This window comes from Engystomops pustulosus, chromosome 1 (assembly GCF_040894005.1).
Source record: "Engystomops pustulosus chromosome 1, aEngPut4.maternal, whole genome shotgun sequence".
Taxonomy (NCBI): Eukaryota; Metazoa; Chordata; class Amphibia; order Anura; family Leptodactylidae; genus Engystomops; species Engystomops pustulosus.
Genome location: NC_092411.1, coordinates 193,313,724 through 193,333,692, shown reverse-complemented (window position 1 = coordinate 193,333,692; position 19,969 = coordinate 193,313,724). Strand labels below are relative to the sequence as shown.

The 19,969-nt window shown below is 41.2% G+C and overlaps 1 protein-coding gene across 2 annotated transcripts in view; it reads left to right on the top strand.

Annotated features, from left to right (window-relative positions):
- LOC140070355 (probable E3 ubiquitin-protein ligase HERC6) overlaps positions 1–19,969 on the top strand; it is a 49,316-nt gene that overhangs the window by 9,105 nt on the left and 20,242 nt on the right. For both annotated transcript variants that reach the window (XR_011848914.1, XM_072116793.1), the window contains exons 8-15: positions 564–640; positions 5,174–5,292; positions 7,363–7,422; positions 8,080–8,185; positions 10,507–10,684; positions 15,687–15,823; positions 19,225–19,341; positions 19,570–19,677. Coding sequence is in view for 1 of the 2 variants with exons in the window: in XM_072116793.1 (XP_071972894.1) it covers positions 564–640; positions 5,174–5,292; positions 7,363–7,422; positions 8,080–8,185; positions 10,507–10,684; positions 15,687–15,823; positions 19,225–19,341; positions 19,570–19,677 (902 nt within the window). In the remaining variant the exon portion in view is untranslated. The remainder of the gene's footprint in view (positions 1–563; positions 641–5,173; positions 5,293–7,362; positions 7,423–8,079; positions 8,186–10,506; positions 10,685–15,686; positions 15,824–19,224; positions 19,342–19,569; positions 19,678–19,969) is intronic.

Below are 19,969 nucleotides of genomic sequence, written 5' to 3'. Positions count from 1 at the left end.
TCCTCATTTAGTTCTTCTTTTGTCCCATGGCAACCAGGGTTTCCAGCTCTCAAAAAACTACAAGATGGAGGGGCGGAGCCTGCCTCCTGTCACCTCATCACAAGCTGCTGACCAATGATACCATAGCTATCATCTATCTATCTCTCATATCTAACTATCTACTGTATCTCATATCTATTTATCCCATATCTATCTATCTATATCATATCTATCTATCCACCGATCTATCTATTATCTATCTATCTATCTATCTATCTATCTATCTATCTCATATCTATCTATCTATCTAATCTATCTAAGTAAAACATTATCACAGCACATGAGGGCACAGCTTGCAGACTTGGACAGTCTCTCCTGCCACTTCCTTGTGTGAGGTGATGGGGGGAAGGGTAGCTGCAGTTTCTGTCTGTATGGATTATTAGTTTATATACAAGTGTAGGGAAAGCTGAGGGAGAGATAAGAGTTTTGGTGGATAACATGATCAATTAACAGAGTAGACATTTGTAACAATTTTCTGCATATACATTAATAGCTTTATATACTAATGTAATCTTTGTTTGCAGACCTCAAGCACATTCATTTAAAACAGATCTTTGCTGGGAACAATGTCAGTTTTGCAACGGCCACTCTGCGACCCCAGGTAAAATGTGGTTGTATATGTAAAATATACAACACAAGAAGGGAAATAAAAGCTGAACATTCAGGCATTTAAGAAAATGGCCAATTACATGTGTCACTTTATCAGGGACAAATATTATCTCAGAAGCATCAAACAAATTAAACAAAGTATTATTGCAAAATACAACCAGGAGCACCAAACAAATGCCACATTGCAACACAAAATGCCACCTCAAAAGTGCCAAATAAAAAAAAACATGCAGCATACAATTCCACACAACAGCACCATATGCTGCAGTGTTATACAAAATGATACTCAAGAAACAGTAAAGAAATATTTCAGTGACGCATTAAATACCTGCCCAGCTGTACCAAAAGAAATAACAATTCAAACCCGCGGCACCAAATGAATATGAAATATCACCCCACCAGCTTTCACTACAACTCTACATTCCTGACCAAAGCAGTATAATCTCTTCCTTTACTGACAGCAGCATTGCAACCCCCCACTTCATGCAACAGCATTGGCTCTCCAACAGACTTCTCTAAGGTAGCAGGTGGTTGTTCACCCCTTACACTCCGTGGTCAGGCATGACCACTTTGTTGCTTTGGCTTTATGCTTTTGGTCATTGACCATCTGTTTTATGAAACACTGACTAATCAGTTTTGACATACACACTGTATGTCTCTGAATATCTCAGAATTCATCCAGCTGCTTCTGTCATGTATCACATCATGAATAAACACTAGTAACCCAGTGCCACTGGCAGCCATGCATGCCTAAGCCATCATACTACCTTTGGTGTGTTGTACAGATGAAGAGATATGCTGTGTATCATGACCTGTACTACGCTTCACCATCCTTTTTTCCAATCATTCTGGTAGAGGTTGGTTGGTTTCATCTGTCAGAAGAATGTTTATTTTTTAGCTGTTTTTAGCAATGTCCAATCCAGCCTTTTTATTCTTGATTCTCCAACAGGGGGCAGTTGCAGCCTGTGTGTGCCTGTGTCAGTCTCCTCTCCTCCACACTCATCCAACTCCCATACCCTTCCCAACTTCCTGTCATTTGCATTGAACAGGGAGAGGATAAAATAATAAAATTGATTATTTTCTTTGTGTCCTGAAGTAGTTAAAGGGGTTGTCCGAGTTCTTTAAAAAAAGCTAAAAGTGGCTGGGACAGGGCTGCTTAAAAAAAATAAAGATGTACTTACCTCCCGGTGCCCTCCCGTATCCAGCGCTGCTGTCGCTCCGGTCCGGGCGCCATGTAAACAAACATGGCCGCTGGAGCAGCGCTGGATTCAGCTTCCGGCCGGCCGTGGCCGGGCACGCCTATCCGTCCCTATACACAGCATTGTGTATGGGGGCCGGAAGGTTGTCGGGTCCGGCCGGAACTGAGTCCAGCGCTGCTCCGGCGGCCATGTTTGGATACGGGAGGGCACCGGGAGGTAAGTACATCTTTATTTTTTTTAAGCAGCCCTGTCCTGGCCACTTTTAGCTTTTTTTAAAGAACTCGGACAACCCCTTTAATAAAATCTCATGAATCTGAAGCAATAAAACCCCCTAAAATGAAGTATATGTACAGTGTATCTCATCCCACAAAAAAGTATGGCCTCATGTCCACATATGAGGACCAAAAATAAAAAACTATAGCCTGTACAAATACAGTCTGCTCTGAATGGCGCTCCTTCCATTTTATGCCCTGCGGTGTGCCTATACAGCAGTCACCACCAAATATTGGGTATTAGTATACTCAGGGAAAAATCTGTTATCAAACTTTGCAGAGCATTTCCTCATTAAATCCATTGTGATTGTGTGATTTCTGGCCTAAATACTGTATATACTCAAGTATAAGCTGACCCAACTATAAGCCTAGGTACCTAATTTTAAACACAAAAAAACGGGAAAACGTATTGACTTGAGTATAAGCCTAAGGTGGGAAATGCATTGGTCACAGCCTCCAGCCAGTATAAAGCTGACCAGCCACCTTCCCCCCTCTAGTATATAGCCAGCCAGTCCCCTGTCCCCCAGTATATAGCCTGCCAGCCCCCCCCCAGTATATAGCCAGCTCATATTCCACAGTATATAGCCGGCCAGCCACTGTTGGCAGATCCTCTTCTTGCTTTGGGTGCTCCGGCTCCATCTCTTCATTAATGATGTCAGCCGCTTGCAACGTCATTGTTTGGGCACCACCGGCATCGCGTGGGGACCCAGAGGAGCCGGAGAACCCAAAGAGGAGCCAAAAAATATCTGAAGATGGAGGCAAAGGACCTGAAGACAGAGCTGTAGCACCCAAAGCAAGAAGCAATTTTGTACTGAAAAACTTGGCTTATACTTGAGTATATACGGTATACACTCACTGGCCACTTTATTAGGTACACCATGCTAGTAACGGGTTGGACCCCCTTTTGCCTTCAGAACTGCCTCAATACTTCGTGGCATAGATTCAACAAGGTGCTGGAAGCATTCCTCAGAGATTTTGGTTCATATTGACATTATGGCATCACACAGTTGCCGCAGATTTGTCGGCTACACATCCATGATGCGAATCTCCCGTTCCACCACATCCCAAAGATGCTCTATTGGATTGAGATCTGGTGACTGTGGAGGCCATTTGAGTACAGTGAACTCATTGGGGCACATTTACTTACCCGGCCCATTCGCGATCCAGCGGCGCGTTCTCTGCACAGGATTCGGGTCCGGCTGGGATTTAAGATGGTAGTTCCTCCGCCGTCCACCAGGTGGCGCTGCAGCGCCGAAAATAATCTTAACGCCCCGGAATGCACCATCCCATAGAAGGTGAAGGTGAGCGCTCCCCAAGCGACACATTTTCGGCATTTAAATGCGGCGGTTTTTCCGAATACGTCGGGTTTTCGTTCGGCCACGCCCCCCCCCGATTTCTGTCGCGCGCATGCCGGCCCCGATGCGCCACAATCCGATCGCGTGCGCCAAAAACCCGGGGCAATTCATGTACAAGCGGCGCAAATCGGAAATATTCGGGTAACACGTCGGGAAAACGCGAATCGGGCCCTTAGTAAATGACCCCCATTGTCATGTTCAAGAAACCAGTCTGAGATGATTCCAGCTTTATGACATGGCGCATTATCCTGCTGAAAGTAGCCATCAGATGTTGGGTACATTGTGGTCATAAAGGGATGGACATGGTCAGCAACAATACTCAGGTAGGCTGTGGCGTTGCAACGATGCTCAATTGGTACCAAGGGGCCCAAAGAGTGCCAAGAAAATATTCCCCACACCATGACCTCACCACAACCAGCCTAAACTGTTGATACAAGGCAGGATGGATCCATGCTTTCATGTTGTTGACGCCAAATTCTGACCCTACCATCCGAATGTCGCAGCAGAAATCAAGACTCATCAGACCAGGCAACGTTTTTCCAATCTTCTACTGTCCAATTTCGATGAGCTTGTGCAAATTGTAGCCTCAGTTTCCTGTTCTTAGCTGAAAGGAGTGGCACCCGGTGTGGTCTTCTGCTGCTGTAGCCCATATGCCTCAAAGTTCAATGTACTATGCATTCAGAGATGCTCTTCTGCCTACCTTGGTTGTAACGGGTGGCGATTTGATTCGCTGTTGCCTTTCTATCAGCTCGAACCAGTCTGCCCATTCTCCTATGACCTCTGGCATCAACAAGGCATTTCCGCCCACAGAGCTGCCGCTCACTGGATTTTTTTTTCTTTTTCGGACCATTCTCTGTAAACCCTAGAGATGGTTGTGCGTGAAAATCCCAGTAGATCAGCAGTTTCTGAAATACTCAGACCAGCCCTTCTGGCACCAACAACCATGCCACGTTCAAAGGCACTAAAATCACCTTTCTTCCCCATACTGATGCTCGGTTTGAACTGCAGGAGATTGTCTTGACCATGTCTACATGCCTAAATGCACTGAGTTGCCGCCATGTGATTGGCTGATTAGAAATTAAGTGTTAACGAGCAGTTGGACAGGTGTACCTAATACAGTGGCCGGTGAGTGTATGTATTTTACATAAATATTACTGTTTTTTGCACTATCATTTTTTAACACCTGTGAAACACTTAAAGGGTTAACAGACTTTGTAAAAGTTGTTTTAAATACATTGAGGGGTTTTGTTTCCATAATAGTGTAATTTATGAGTTTTACTATTATTAAGGCCTCTCAGAATCACTTGAAAGACCAGTTGTCCCTCAAAACGTGAATCTTGATGATTTTCAGGAAGATGACAAAAAACGCACCTAAAAATCCTAATAACATCTTAGAAAAATTCTTGAGAATGACATAATGAAGGAAAATCCCACACCTACCCATGAAACAGCCTCTGAGTCAATTGCGCAATTATGTCTGGTTAAAAACAGGGTGGTTCATGTTAAGGAACGTAAAATCCTAAACACTTCATCGCATTTTAATGTGGATACCCTCCAAAAAAAGCTAAAATTTTGGACAGCTAGAAAAACAAAATTGTGTCAGTCTCCAAATAATTATGGACAAAGCTTTAATAATATTACTTTTTTTTCAGTTATTGGTATAAATTGTTTAACAGAATGTTTCTATTTTGTCTTGTAGACCCATTCTATAACTCTTATGACTGATAACATGCTAAAGATTTGTAGAATAAATGAAACATTGGTAAAGACCTGGATAGACACAAAACCTGGAAAACCAAAGCGACAGGATGCAAAAAGGTTTTTGATGAACAATGTTACTGTGTTGGCCATTACCTGACTAGTAAAGTGTAAATTATTTGTGGAATAGGCTGCAGCAGTCTAGAAAGTGTCGTAACTAGGAGAGGCAGGGCCGCATAGCTTCTGCATGCAGTCCCCCTCTGTATACTCACACATGCAAGTTACGATCACACATTTATACACTAATGAGCACACATATAGAGTATATACACACTTACATTACCATATACCAGTGGTGGCGAACCTATGGCACGGGTGCCAGAGGTGGCACTCCGAGGCCTTTTTGTGGGCACCCAGGCCTACACCCCAACACAGAGTTTGTCAGCTAGGCTTTCTTCTGTGGTCCAGTACAGCCCGGGACGTGCCATGCTCGACGCTTTTATAAAGCGACATCCTTGGCTGCCAGTACTATAAAAGGAGCGAGAAGGTGTGGATAGAGATGGATTGTCACTGAAACTCCTGCTCTGGGTCCCCTGATTCACTCTCTACAGGGGACCCTGCAGGGAAGCTACAATCCAAATTTTTCCATCATCTTGCTATTGTATTAGTGAATTCAGGAGACCAATACGATTAAAACCTGTGCTACAGCAAGAAGCAATAAGTTACTGCTTAAACTGTCATTTTGGCACTTTGCGACATATACGTGGATTTTGGTTTAACTTGGGCACTCTGTCTCCAAAAGGTTCGCCATCACTGCCATATACAAACATGGTCAGGTCGAATGAGGGGATCCCCGGACACTGCGGCTGCTATGGCTGCTACCACTGTAGTCAAGCCCCTGATTTGAGAATACATAGGGGGACATGTATTATGAATTTTAGAGACTTTTGGAAGCTCTTTTTTGATTATGATCATGTCTTTTTACTTGTGATACATGTTCAGTCTTGCCTCTCCTAACAGGCGCAAATTTTGGCTTCGTTTTAAGACTTTTTGTTCCAAGTGCAAATCTACATGGACACAAGCCATGTTGAGGGGGTTATATGCAGGAGTGGACACTACTATTAATTTTAGATTTGAGGCCGTGTCTTGCATTTATAAGCACTCTAGCCACACCCCAGGAAGATGATGACATATGAGGCTGCGGTCACACGTGCTGTTATGGGTGCGGTCACATGTTGCATCTTAATTGCTTTTTGAAACACATTACAACAGCTTAAGAAAGGTGATTTGCCTATTTACATTACTGTTAACATTTGCATTTACAAAACGTATAGTAAACGCAATATTAACACATGCGTTAACGTCGGATAGTTACAAGAAATAAAAAATGAAGCTTGTTAAACCAGGGGTGCTTACTCATAGATAGAGGCACAAGTAATCTTATATTTGCTATCCATGACCTCCTTCCTTCTAAAATCGACATTTACCCCTTAAGCCACCATGTCGTTGGGGAGTGTCATGATGAGCTTCTGTTTCGGCCACCATGACATTCCCCCAATTTCCAAGATGCCAGCTATATGTGACAGCCGACCTTCTGCATGAGCAGCCAGGATTGCGATAGTCGCAGTCTGAGCTGTTTACCCGTATAAGCTGTTTACCCGGTATAAAGGGGTTACCCACCTCTCCTCCCTGCGATCACCCCCCCCCCCCGCATGTAGTATGGGGGTGCCGATCATCTCTACGTCAACCCTGAGGTTCAATGAAGGAGCCCAATGTTGCTTTGCCTACTGCCTAGTGCAGATGCCAGCCTATCCATTTTTATAGGCTGGTGGTGGTGTGGTGATATATACCCCCCACACTGTGCTGTCTGGAATATCCATCTCTATGAGAAGGAGAAGACTGATTTTTTCCACACTACGCAGAATTTGTTAATGAAACATAGTAGAAGAATGTTCACCACTTCCCCCGTACACACAATATGCAAACATATTCAATTTAGTGTGAATTGTCCATTGACTTGCATTTATGGAAAGCAGGGTATCCGGATTAATGTTCGGCCATTCTGAGTCTCTGCTGGTGGAGGCTGCAAATTACAAAAAGATGGCCAATATTCTCCATCTTGCTATACTGTACTTCTCTTTATTCCTGGTCACTGTAGCATGCTTGTGTAACTGTACTTTTCTTTTGCAGAGAAATAATCAAAATATTTTCATCACCTGCTTGTCTAACTGCAAGTTTTTTAAAGAACCGGTATGGGAAAATTATGCTTGTTGTAATTTTCTTTTTGCATCAGTGGTAAAATAGAGTTTGACAAATGTATGAATTCACAGCATGATGTAGTATATAAGAAATGGACACATTATAAATACCTATACTGTTACTGCCCTATTCAGTAAAAGAGGATTTATATTTTTAAGAGGTGCATACAGGGTCTCATTGGTTACATCACAACCAAAGAAGGAACCCACTTGAGGCTCTGCATGCGGCCAGGGTGTATGCAGCAAATATACAGTGATAACTTGCTTGAAATAATTTGGCCTCCTTGTTTTGGGATATTTCCTGTTTTTCAGTAATCCTTCCCAAACCCCATTTGCTTTCACTTAATTTAGTAGCACTGACATGATTGTGAGTACTGTTGTGCCTGCGTTCTAGATGTGGCACCTACTTATTGCCTATCAAGCCTCATTAGTCAAAGTGCAAGGGGCAGAATTGGAGTGATAACTGACCAAAATTAGGACACTTTATAGCTTGTCAGTGACTTGGGAAGGTCTGGCCTTTTTATATGACCTACTGTATGCACCGTTAGTAGTTGTAAAACACCCCATGAAGGGAAATGAAGAGAAGGGAAATTGAAGCACTTTCTTATACTGTACATTCAAATGGTATTAACACTTTCCTTCTGTTCAGACCCCATAGTGATTCTTCATCTGATCCATCTCTACCAATAGTGGATCTTTCCTTTGCAAATGACATATTTACAGAGCTTTGCCAACACAATTGGATTGTCGACATTGTAAGTAACTTTGTTTGCAAGGAATTATAAATTTTTATTTAATGGTGACTTAGCCCGTGTCGAATACATGCTAATTTTATTCAATCTCTATAGTGAAACAGGTAAAGCATGATGGCCCAGATTTGACAAAAGTAGTGCAAACTACTATGGTCTTCATTAATAAAAAAGCCCCTTGCACTGCTCGGGAAGTGTTTTTCAACTTTTTTTGGTGCACCTTTAACATACAGCATGTAACACAATTCTGTTGAGTCACTGTAATAAATGTGGCGCATGGTCCAAATTGGCACTGGAACGCCCCCTGTATATAAATGTATGTAAAGTTTTGAGGTCTGAAGTTTACAATGCTGTTTACAGTAGCCACAATACAAATAAATGAAATACTGCAGCTGCTTAAACAAGGCGGGATATTATCTATAAAAGCGCCATCTCAAATAATGGAATGAATCCTGGATGCTCATTACTACATTCAGAAACTTCAGGGTTTTCTGATGCAGCTTCTAGAACCAAAATCAGGGTGGATTCTCTGGAAAAAAAATCTTAATTTTACACTGGCTGTTACTCCCCTAGAAGTTTTGCTTTACAAAACTGCATCAGAAAACCTAAACAATCAGAACCAGGGTGGTACAACTCTTTTTTGGTTAAAGGGCGGCATTCCATATTATTTAACCTTAAAGAGAATCCGTCAGGAGTTTTGACCATAATTAAGTAAAAACACTGTCTCAGCCTGTGAGCCCTCTTCATACACCCCCCCCATAATATATATGGGGCGTGCTATATATAATATAACACGCCCCACTTTTCAGTTTATTTTTTACAAAAGTTTAAAACATCTAATATATTTCATTCCACTTCTCAATTGTGTCCCACTTGTTGTTGATTCTTCACCAAAAATAAATATAATTTTATATCTTTATGTTTAAAGCCTTAAATCTGGCAAAAGATAGAAAAGTATAAGGGGGACGAATACTTTCGCAAGGCACTGTAACAACGTGGTGGGCCTGCCATCCTTATGAACTGTTCTCAGAGGATGAAGCAGGGAGCAGACATTTCTGTTCTCTTTATAATGGCAAGGCCAAGTTATAGCAGATCATTGCCTATTCAGTTAAAAGGCAAATGAGTTGCAATTAGTTTGAGTGGCCACTATACAGACTGCTTTCTGTTCCATTCTATATAACCACTTAGAACAGGTGATTAGTGGGGGTGGCATGCAGTTCACACCAATCTGATATTGATAAGCAGTCCTAAAGGTTTTCTGGGCTAACTATATTGAAAGCCTATTTAGCGCCAAGTGAAACAACCAATACCCACCTACTAAACCTCTCATCTGCTGCTGGACTGTAGGACATTTAGTAGGCAAGCATTGTTTTTCCCTTTATGTTAAACTATGTTTACACTTTTAAAGGTTTTATCCACTTTTCATTAACTCTATTCCATTAGACATGTCTCTGTACCATTGCCACCTTTGATAGCCTCAGCCTTTCCCTGTTCTCACCATGCTGCCCTGTGCATATAGACAGAACTTCATGTTTCTCACTTTTTAAGGGGTTGTCTATTTTAGCCACATTCCAAAAAATAGTTGATATCACTTGTAAAATGAAAAGTTATAAAATTATCCAATATACTTTCTATATCAAAACCTCACTGTTTTCTATAGGAAAGCTTAATTGCTTACTTCTCGTAGACAAACACCGGCCCATGGTCATGTGATGTCACACAGATGCATGACTCATTATTACATACAGTGTAAACAAAGCTGCGTGATGCTAACGAGCCATGCACATATCACATGACCAGGGACTGCTGTTCTACAGGAATTAAATAATGAAGCTTCCTGTAGAATGACAGCAAGCAGAGAACAAGCAGAAATCTAGAAAATCATTTAGAATTGATACAGAAAGTATATGAATTATTTACTGTAGTGTGCTTAAAGTGGACAACCCCTTTAAGCCTGTCCTAATGGTACCTCTTTCTCTAACAGTCCGTCTCACTGAAAGACACAGGAAGAGGGGAAGGGGGAGCAGGATGAGTCATAATCTCCTGCTTCAGCTTCTCCTATTCCTCAGTGCTCTGACATGTAAAAAAGATCCACAGAGAGATTGCAGACAAAGTAAAGAGCAGGAATGCTGAATCACTTGATGAACATTCAAGTACTATTATGAAGACAGTAAAGGCACATGGGCAACTTATGTAAAAGAGTGACCAACCACTTTAACAGTCTTTTTATAGGGGCTGCACAACAAACTTTAGGACAAAAATATGTAATGTAGAAACTAGTACAGCTGAGGGTCTCTACTTACACAAGTTTGCTTGCTTCTTTACAGATATGCTCAAGTTTGAAAAATGAACTGATTCCAGCAACGGGGAGTCTACCAAATCTGTTTGAGGCTCTGTCTGTATTTCTTTTATTTCCAGAATGCCCCATAATGCACGATGCCAACTTAGCTGCTGAATTGGTTCAGGCTATTGACAATCTTAGCTTGAATGCTAAAAAAATGTTGGGTATGTTCATTTTAGCTTTTTAGCCATGGTTGTCCTTTTGGAACAAGACCTTTAAGTGCTTTTTTTCATCTTTACAATTTATTTTCTTACTGCTTGCTTACCTAATGTTTCTTCTGGTTTCATTCAATCTTAAAGGAAACCTACCACTTGAAGTGGCAGGTATAAGAGGGAACTACCGAGCACCAGCTCAGGGTGAGCTGGTGCCGGAGCTTATTTTTGTTAGTGTTTTAAACCGCAGTACACTTTTCAAACTTTATGGGCGAAGCTCCTTCGGCGCAGGGAGGTACGCGCTCGGCGAACCATGCACGCGACCGTGCACGTGGCTACATAGGAAGTGAAGGAGAGCCGTGCGCACGGTTGCGGGCATGGTGCGCCGAGCGCCGAAGCAGCTTCAGCCATAAAGTTTAAAAAGTGTTTTAAACCGCGATACTGCTGTTTAAAACACTAACAAAAATAAGCTCCGGCACCAGCTCACCCTGAGCTGGTGCTCGGTAGTTCCCTCTTATACCTGCCACTTCAAGTGGTAGGTTTCCTTTAAGTAACAAAAAATTGTAAGTAGTGTCAATTGAAACTTTGCAAGTATTTTACTTCTACAGTGCCATGGTAACATGTAACAGTTTGATCCTGCAGTTATGTTCTCTTACATCTGTCTACTACTTTTTCCTAAACATAAATACCGTATATTCCGGCGTATAAGACGACTTTTGAAGACAGAAAAATCTTCTGTCTTCTCTGGGGTCGTCTTATACGCCGGTAATCCCGACCGGGTTGCGCTGCATGGAGAGGGCTCTCCATAGCCGGTAAGTCTTTGCTGCATATTGCAGCAAAGGCTTACCGGTAACACCCGCGATCGGTGCTAGCACCGATCGCGGGTGTTTTCACAGCGTGGGCTGCCGGCAAAGCCTCATCTTACCTGGGATCGCCGCTCCCCGTGACGTCATCGGGGGCGGCGATCCGTCCCCATGGTAGCCTCGTGTCTTCCGAAGACCCGAGGCTATTTCGTTTTAACCCCTTCATTACAATGTGCTGATAGCACATTGTAAAGAATGAGGAGGAAAATCCCAATATACTGCCATACTGTAGTATGGCAGTATATGATAGGATGAATCAGACTACCTAGGGTTAAAGTACCCTAGGGAGTCTGAAAAATAGTATAAATAAAAATAAAAAAAAGTTAAAAAAAAAAATTATAATAAAAAAACCTAAAATTTCAAATCACCCCCCTTTCCCTAGAACTGACATAAATATAAATAAACAGTAAAAATCATAAACACATCAGGTATCAACGCGTCCGAAAATGCCCGATCTATCAAAATATGATAACGGTTTTTCAATGCGTTTAACCCCGTAATGGAGCGCCCAAAGTCGAAAATGGCACTTTTTTGCCATTTTGAAAAATATAAAAAAATCTATAAAAAGTGATCAAAAGGTCGTACAGTCCTAAAAATTATATAATTGAAAATATTATCAAATTTCGCAAAAAATGACACCACCCACAGCTCTGTACACCAAAGTATAAAAAGGTTATTAGCGCCAGAAGTTGGCAAAATAAAAAAAAAAAATTTTTGTACAGGAGGTTTTCATTTTTGTAAATGTATGAAAACATTATAAAAACTATACAAATTTGGTATCCCCTTAATCGTACCGACCCAAAGAATAAAGTAGACATGTCATTTGGGGCGCTCAGTGAAAGACGTAATATCCAAGCCCACAAGAAAATGGCGCAAATGCGTTTTTTCACCATTTTCATTGCATTTGGAATTTTTTTCCCGCTTCTGAGTACATGGCATGGAATATTTAATAAAATAAAAATTTAAGGTACAGTATGGTAACATTTACAGTAAAATGGACGATGGTAATGTTGTTGTTGACGATGGTAAGGAGCTGTGGATGTAAAGAGGTAGAGAAATGTTATCAACGCTATTTGCAGAACTTGTACAATAGAATTCATTGAAGCAGACACAAACATGTTGCAAAGATAAACAAAAACTTTTTGTTAATAAACAAAATAGATATTTTACCTTGAACTTTTTGCAAGGTTATGCATTCAGCTTACAATATGTATATATTCTTCTATTGTTTGTAATAGAGTTCTGTGGAACAAGGTTTTACTTGGTTTAATATGGTTCTCTTTGATGGTCTACCCTTAGGCCCATGCACATTGCCATTGTCTAACACCTACAAAAAGTGTATATACTATGCCTTAGTTGATTTGACTTTTGAACCTGTTCTCACAGTAATTAGGTCTGTGAAAACATCAGAGCACACATAGGCAGATTTTAAGCATGGTCGAGAATCAGACACTTTGGGGCAGATTTATCAAGCTTTCTGAAAGTCAGAATATTTCTAGTTGCCCGTGGCAACCAATCATGGCTCCTCTTTTAAAATATTCATGAGCACTGGTAAAATGAAAGCTGAGCTGTAATTGAATATTCTGACTTTCAGACAGCTTGATAAATCAGCCCCTTTGTGTGTATGCAGCCTTGGGTTGAGCTGTAATGTCTCATTGGTGGACAAGTGGAACCTGCTAAGCCTGCCCTTCACTGTCTACACAGACGGATGCTGATGCTGTCTAATGGTTAAAGTGCTAAAGATTTATCAAAGTGGTTGATGCTGCATGAGAAATCTGGTGCATCTTAAAACAACATTTTGGCACAAAAGTTATGTTGCTGGTAGAGAATATCTGGGCACAAAGAGTAGCTTTATATGACATAAATTAGATTTCTATGTTGTCAGGAGAGGCAGAATTACAGTGCTTGCCTTACAATGAACTTATTCAGCACATATAGAAAATGCTATGAAGATTGAATGGGCTTTCTTTAGCAATGCTGTTAGAGCACTGCTAAGATGAAACTTTGGGCCACATGTATTACTCGTTTTTTCTGTTGTTTTTGCGCCTTTTCATTCAGGTGCACCGTTTTTGCACCATTTTTGCGATTAAACGTCAAATTAGCCGCGCAGCTAAAATAACCAGCTTTCCCTCATCTATCTTACCAATCCAGATGTTTTGCTGCGCCTAATGATATTCATCACTTGCAATGTCTTCATTTAGGCGCAAAAACGGGTGCAAAAACACTCCAGCCCGAAGGTGGCGTTATCTGAGAAGAAAGCACTGAGCCCCTTTGCAGAACAGCTCATTTCTAGCAGCAGAGATCAGCCAGACACTAGGACAGATAATAGATACATTAGATACACTGCAGACAGGAGCTGCAGACTCTATTTACAGTTCATCACCTTCTATTTACAAAATATTCTGCAAAACCCTGGGCGCAAAGCAAAAGAGCTCAAACGTTTGCAGAAGTTTGCAGAATGTTGCAGATACTGCTTACAAGTGTCCCCCATGTAATTCTGCACAGTATCACCAGTGTTTCTGAGGGGGATACTGTGCAGAATTACAGGGGCGCAGCAGGAGACCAGCACTGGGGGATCCCTTCCAGGAGAAGCCCCTGCTGAGGAGCTCACTGGGTGCTGGGTGTCACACACCTGGGTGCTGCTGTGAGTGTTATCTTCATTCTGGGCTGTGGGAGAAGCAGAGAGAAGCTTGTAGCAGGATCACATGTAACTGCCTGAATCTAACATTGCACCTAAACTGCGCCAGAATTGCGCCTAAACTGTTTTAAAGTAAAGTGATTAATAAGAGGCAGGAAATTAACTTATCACAGATGTTTGTAGCTTGTGATAATTCTGGCAAAACAGTGTGCCAGAATTTAGGCGCAACTACTACACTTAGGCACACAAAAGTGATAAATGTGGCCTTTTATCTCCTCTGTTGTAATAAATTAAACTAAAAAATATATCACAAAATTGTTTATGATTGCTGATAACATGATGTAATCTAATTACATTTATTTTGTTCTATTTATATATTTTACAATCGAATTCTATATTACTTTTCTTGTTTCATGTAACACACTAGCTCAATTTTGGTTAAACGTAGTGAGTGTCTTATATATATCACTGAGATCTTGTCATTAAGGATTCCTAGAACAAGGTTACACAATCACTGCTAAGCAACATGTACCTTCAGCTTCTGACAATCATTTCTAGCTTTCACCTGCAGGGAGCGAGTAAGAAATATTGCTTAAAGGTGTATTCCAGGAATCAGCATAATTTATATACAAATGGGTCCTTAAAATATAAGCTAACATGTAATTATTTGTTATTTAAAATTTTGCTCTCCTTAGCAGAAAATGCTGGTGACATAGACTGTAATGAAGAATTAAAATTCTACTGGCCCTTTAATCAGTCCGTTAATTTCCTCTGTGCGGTCCGTTGTGGAGAAGACACAGGTCAGAAGACGGCCGCTGGTCACATGTCCACATCACCTGTCCTGCACCAGCCTGGGCAGGTCATGTGATTACCACTATGTTTGGCTTCAGGTGGTTGGTTGCAATGCATCCAGTATGGCCAGTGTTTTGGTGATGGCAGTTACGCATCACCATTTACTATGGTAACAGAGCAAGAAAGCCTGTCAGATCGTCACTGGGAGCAGAGCATTAGAGGTAGGAGGCGTTACTGAGAACTAAAGGATCTTGGGACTCGTAGTTTCCGGTGGCAGGCATCTTGGTGATAACTTTAGAGAGGCCATAAAATTTTGTGAATCATAAAATCAAACTATTTAAGCTCCATTTTGTGACTAATGACATTGGGGAAGATTTATCATCAAGTTTCTGAGGTAAAACTGTTCTAGTTGCCCATGGAAACCAATCACAGCTCAGCTTTAATTTTATAAAAAGCTGTGGGAAAATGAAAGCTGAGCTCTGATTGGTTTCCATGGGCAACTAGAACAGTTCTACTCTAAGAGACTTATGATAAATCCCCCCAATAAGTTTTGTTGCATTCATTTATTTATAGCATTATGGGTTTTTGTATCAGACGTTCATATTCCTGGAATACCCCTTTAATGGAAGTTTATTCAAGAGTACACATCTTTAGACACAAAAAAACAAAAAAAAAACAAATCTTATTTCCATAACTGTGACATGCTCTGTTTATTTTGCAGAGACTTTGTGGTCATCTCTGCCTGAACCTAATCTGAAAAAGCAAATCCAAATGTTTAAAATTGCCTTAATACTGTGTGTGTTCCAAAAGAAGGATTCTATTAAACATGTACTGGAAGCACTGAAGCAGCTTTATAGGGTGAGTATGCTATGGAGTAAGTATAGGAAGTTTAACTATAGCCACTTATAGGGCTATGAATGCTTCATGATCTCATTTACCTGCATTAACTTCCTAGCATACATAAATCAGCTACTGTCTTAAATGTTTAACTAGTTACATGCCTGGGAATTTATGCAGTCACACAAACTTTTCAGGGAATGGATGGAGCAAATGGTTTCCTAAAATCGATCAACAATCAGTCAATGAAGCATGATAAACTAGAGACCCTTATTCATAGATTCAGGCACCGTTACTGTGGTAGCCTTCTTACATTTGTTATCCATGGCCTCCTTCCTTCTAAAATCAACTTTTAAAATTCTGCAAAGAAGACAGAAGGCTTCCTGGGGGTGGCGGGTGGGGGGGGGGGCAATATGATATGAGAGATTTCATTAAGTGTTCTAGCATGGGATGATTTACCTCTGTTTCTCTCCTCAAAAGTGTGGGGGAAAAAGGAGGCCTGGTGGACCTTCAGATTGGATACTGTAAAACCACATGATATAAATGACCTCATCTCCTACGCATGCTGCTCGTGATAATAATAAAAACATAGAGCATCTTCCAGGATTGGACGTATACTATACCATGCATTGATCTCCCCAAGAAGTTGACATCAGTCAATTTGTGCTTCATGAATAAAAACAGCGAGCATTGTCTAGAAATGGACCTATGTTGTGCTTTGTATTGGTTAAGGCATACAGCTGACACCAGTCTGCATATTATACTATCTTAAATCTGAATATATAATATATTCTTTATTCAAGAAATGTCCTTCCTAACTCATATATTCCAATTAGGACATGCCCAGGTTACTATTAATACACTGCATCAGGGTCGGATTAAGGCTGGTGGGGGCCCCTGGGTGCAAAATCTGGTGGGGGCCCCCATTGAAAGTAGTTTAGACATGGTAGAGCAATCGCTATATACAGCTCCCCAACAATAACTATATACAGCCCCCAGTAATTACTATATACAAAACTCCAGCAATCACTGTATACAGCTCCAAGTAATCACTATATACATCCCCCAGTAATCACTATATACAGCCCCCCCCAGTAATCACTATATACAACCCCCAGCAATCACTATATACAGCCTCCAGCAATCACTATATACAGCCCTCAGCATTCACTATATACAGCACCAAGTAATCACTATATACAGCTCCCCAGTAATCACTATATGCACCCCCAGCATTACTATATACAGTCCCCCAACATTCACTATATACAGTTCCCCTATAATGACTATATACAACCACCTATAATAACTATATACATACACCCATAATAACTATATACACCCCCTATAATAATTATATACAGACACCCATAATAACTATATACACCCCTATAATAACTATATACAGACACCCATAATAACTATATACACCCCTATAATAACTATATACAGACACCACTAATAACTATATACACCCCCTATAATAACTATATACACCCCCTATAATAACTATATACAACCCCATATAATAACTAAATACAGACACCCATAATAACTATATACCCCACCCTATCCTGAGCTATGTACAGTCCCCCCTATTAGAACTATATACACATCCCATATTAAGTAACTAACTAAATACAATTGCCTTATAAAACCATAAAAGGTATAATAATGACCACCATCCTCCGTTCCTCCGATGCGCGTCGACCTCATCGACTTCCCTCGCGGTGTCCCTCAGAGTTGTACCAAGATGGCGGCACGGTGACGTCAAACTCTGCGCCAGCGCAGTGACGTCACACATTGCGCCGGCACCATCTTGATTTGCCACGAATAGTCTAATGGCAGAGCAGGGAACGTAGTGTTGAAATCGGGGCACTCCCCATGTCTGCCCTACTGCCCAAAATACACAGGGGGCGATTAGGGCGGTCATGCGACCGCCCAAACTGCCCACATTTGGTGGGGGCCCCTTTAAGGGCTCGTGCCCCAGGACCCCCCCATAACCCAGCCCTGAACTGCATAGATGTTGTTGTGAAAGGCATGCTCAAAAAAGACACCCCTGTAATCCTTACGTGACCAGCACATCCCGCTACAAAACAAAGAAGATCGCTGGGAGGCGTGGTGAAAAGCACTGCTAGGGTTATTACAACAGGGGAAGGCATGGCAACTCACCACTCCCAAATATGCCGTCACTGCCAGTCTCCAAAGTCGCATCGGAGGCCGGTGGTCCCAGCTGATTTTCTGATGTCGAAAGAGGCACAACCCATAGGACCTTTGGAGTAAGAAAGATGCGTAATAAAGTAGGGATATCCCTAAAAATTTACACCAGCTGTCCGCCGCACATGGCTGATATCAATGCAGACAGCGACGGAGCATGGTGCCACATAGTGCTATATGTGCAAAAACCATCAAATTAACTTAAAGGAGTTGTCCAGTTTTAAACAAAAATATAAAATCAGCAGTGGTATAAAAACAGAGGCAGGGCACTGACCCGGCAAAGGTTTAAGTATAAGTTCTTTTTTTATTCTCAACTCCCCCTAGTTGGTTATAATTTTTTGTCTAAACCTGGACAACCCCCATAACCATAAATAACAGGAATTTCACAGCACTCCTTGTGTAGTAGATGGTGCCAAACTAGGGTCCCAGCCCCGTTCATGCATTGATAATGGAAGATGGCACTCAATCAAATTTGAATAATAATTGCTTTTTATTTTTGTACAAATCCACAGAATAGCATGACGTTTCGGTCAAAATGACCTTCTTCAGATGCGGATTGTACTTGTGAAAAGTGCTTGTTAGGTAAGAGGAGAGGAGAGGTGTCCGCCGCTCTGGACCTCAGCTGTATGACCGAAACGTCATGCTATTCTGTGGATTTGTACAAAAATAAAAAGCAATTATTATTCAAATTTGATTGAGTGCCATCTTCCAACCCCTATAACCAGACCCCTGAAGCTCAACAGAAATGTGTAGTGTTAGTGGTCTTAAGAGGAAGGGACACTGTAGTTAGCTAACTGTAATCTCTTTGGTCAGGAAAAGGAATAGCCAGCCCATCTGATAAATTAACCACTGGACAGTCTCAGCCCAATCAGCAATCAGAATAGCTGCTACTTGAAGGGAGGTAAACCTATTTGACTGAAATGACAGTCCCAACCTGTATACAACTGTACATACTCATAATTACAAAAAACTTTTCCTGATACCTACATCTCTCTTTTTGCCGAAGATGAAAGTTATAGAACATATTTTCCAACAAATCCATATATAAACCTGCACAGCTCCTCTATGAGATGATGCCCTGTAGATTACACTGCCTTTTCATGTTCGTGTGTTCCCTTTATGCAAAATTGGTAAGATTTATCTTTAAATTGTATTTCTACTGTAAAATTAATGCCATAATTTCTCTCTATGTATTTGTTACTCAGGCCAACATGAAAGCTGGTTATAAAGTACCTATAAGCTACTTCTGTGTTCCTGAAGTCTCCCATGCAATCATCATCCCTGCTGATCTTAACAATTGGCGGATCTATCAGAAACAATCTGTAAGTAAATTATGGTAAATTGTAAATGTATTGGAAATTAGAAATATAAGTATGGTTACAGAGGTGCCATAGACTTCTAAGACCATGTATAGAGACTTCTTAGTCTACACTTTCTATTGATGTAAAGCATAAAGGATATATTGGGAATATGATAAATCCCTGTTGTACAGAATTAGGGGTTGATGTGATAAGTGTATATACAGGCTCATTCTCTCCATGTTTCTGCAGCAGGCTGATGGCACCATGGATCCTGAAATATATTGTCGTTATCCATACATCTTTACATTTGCCACCAAAGTTCTTTATTTGAACACTGATGCCATGCTGAAGAAGAATGTAAGTTTCTTTCTTTTTTTATCCTTTTAATAAAATGGATATTTAGGACATGTCAGATATGCCATGTTCATACTGCAATACATGACTACATTAGAGATGAGCGAGCACTAAAATGCTCGGGTACTCGTTATTCGAGACGAACTTTTCCCGATGCTCGAGTGCTCGTCTCGAATAACGAGCCCCATTGAAGTCAATGGGAGACTCGAGCATTTTTCAAGGGGACCAAGGCTCTGCACAGGGAAGCTTGGCCAAACACCTGGGAACCTCAGAAAAGGATGGAAACACCACGGAA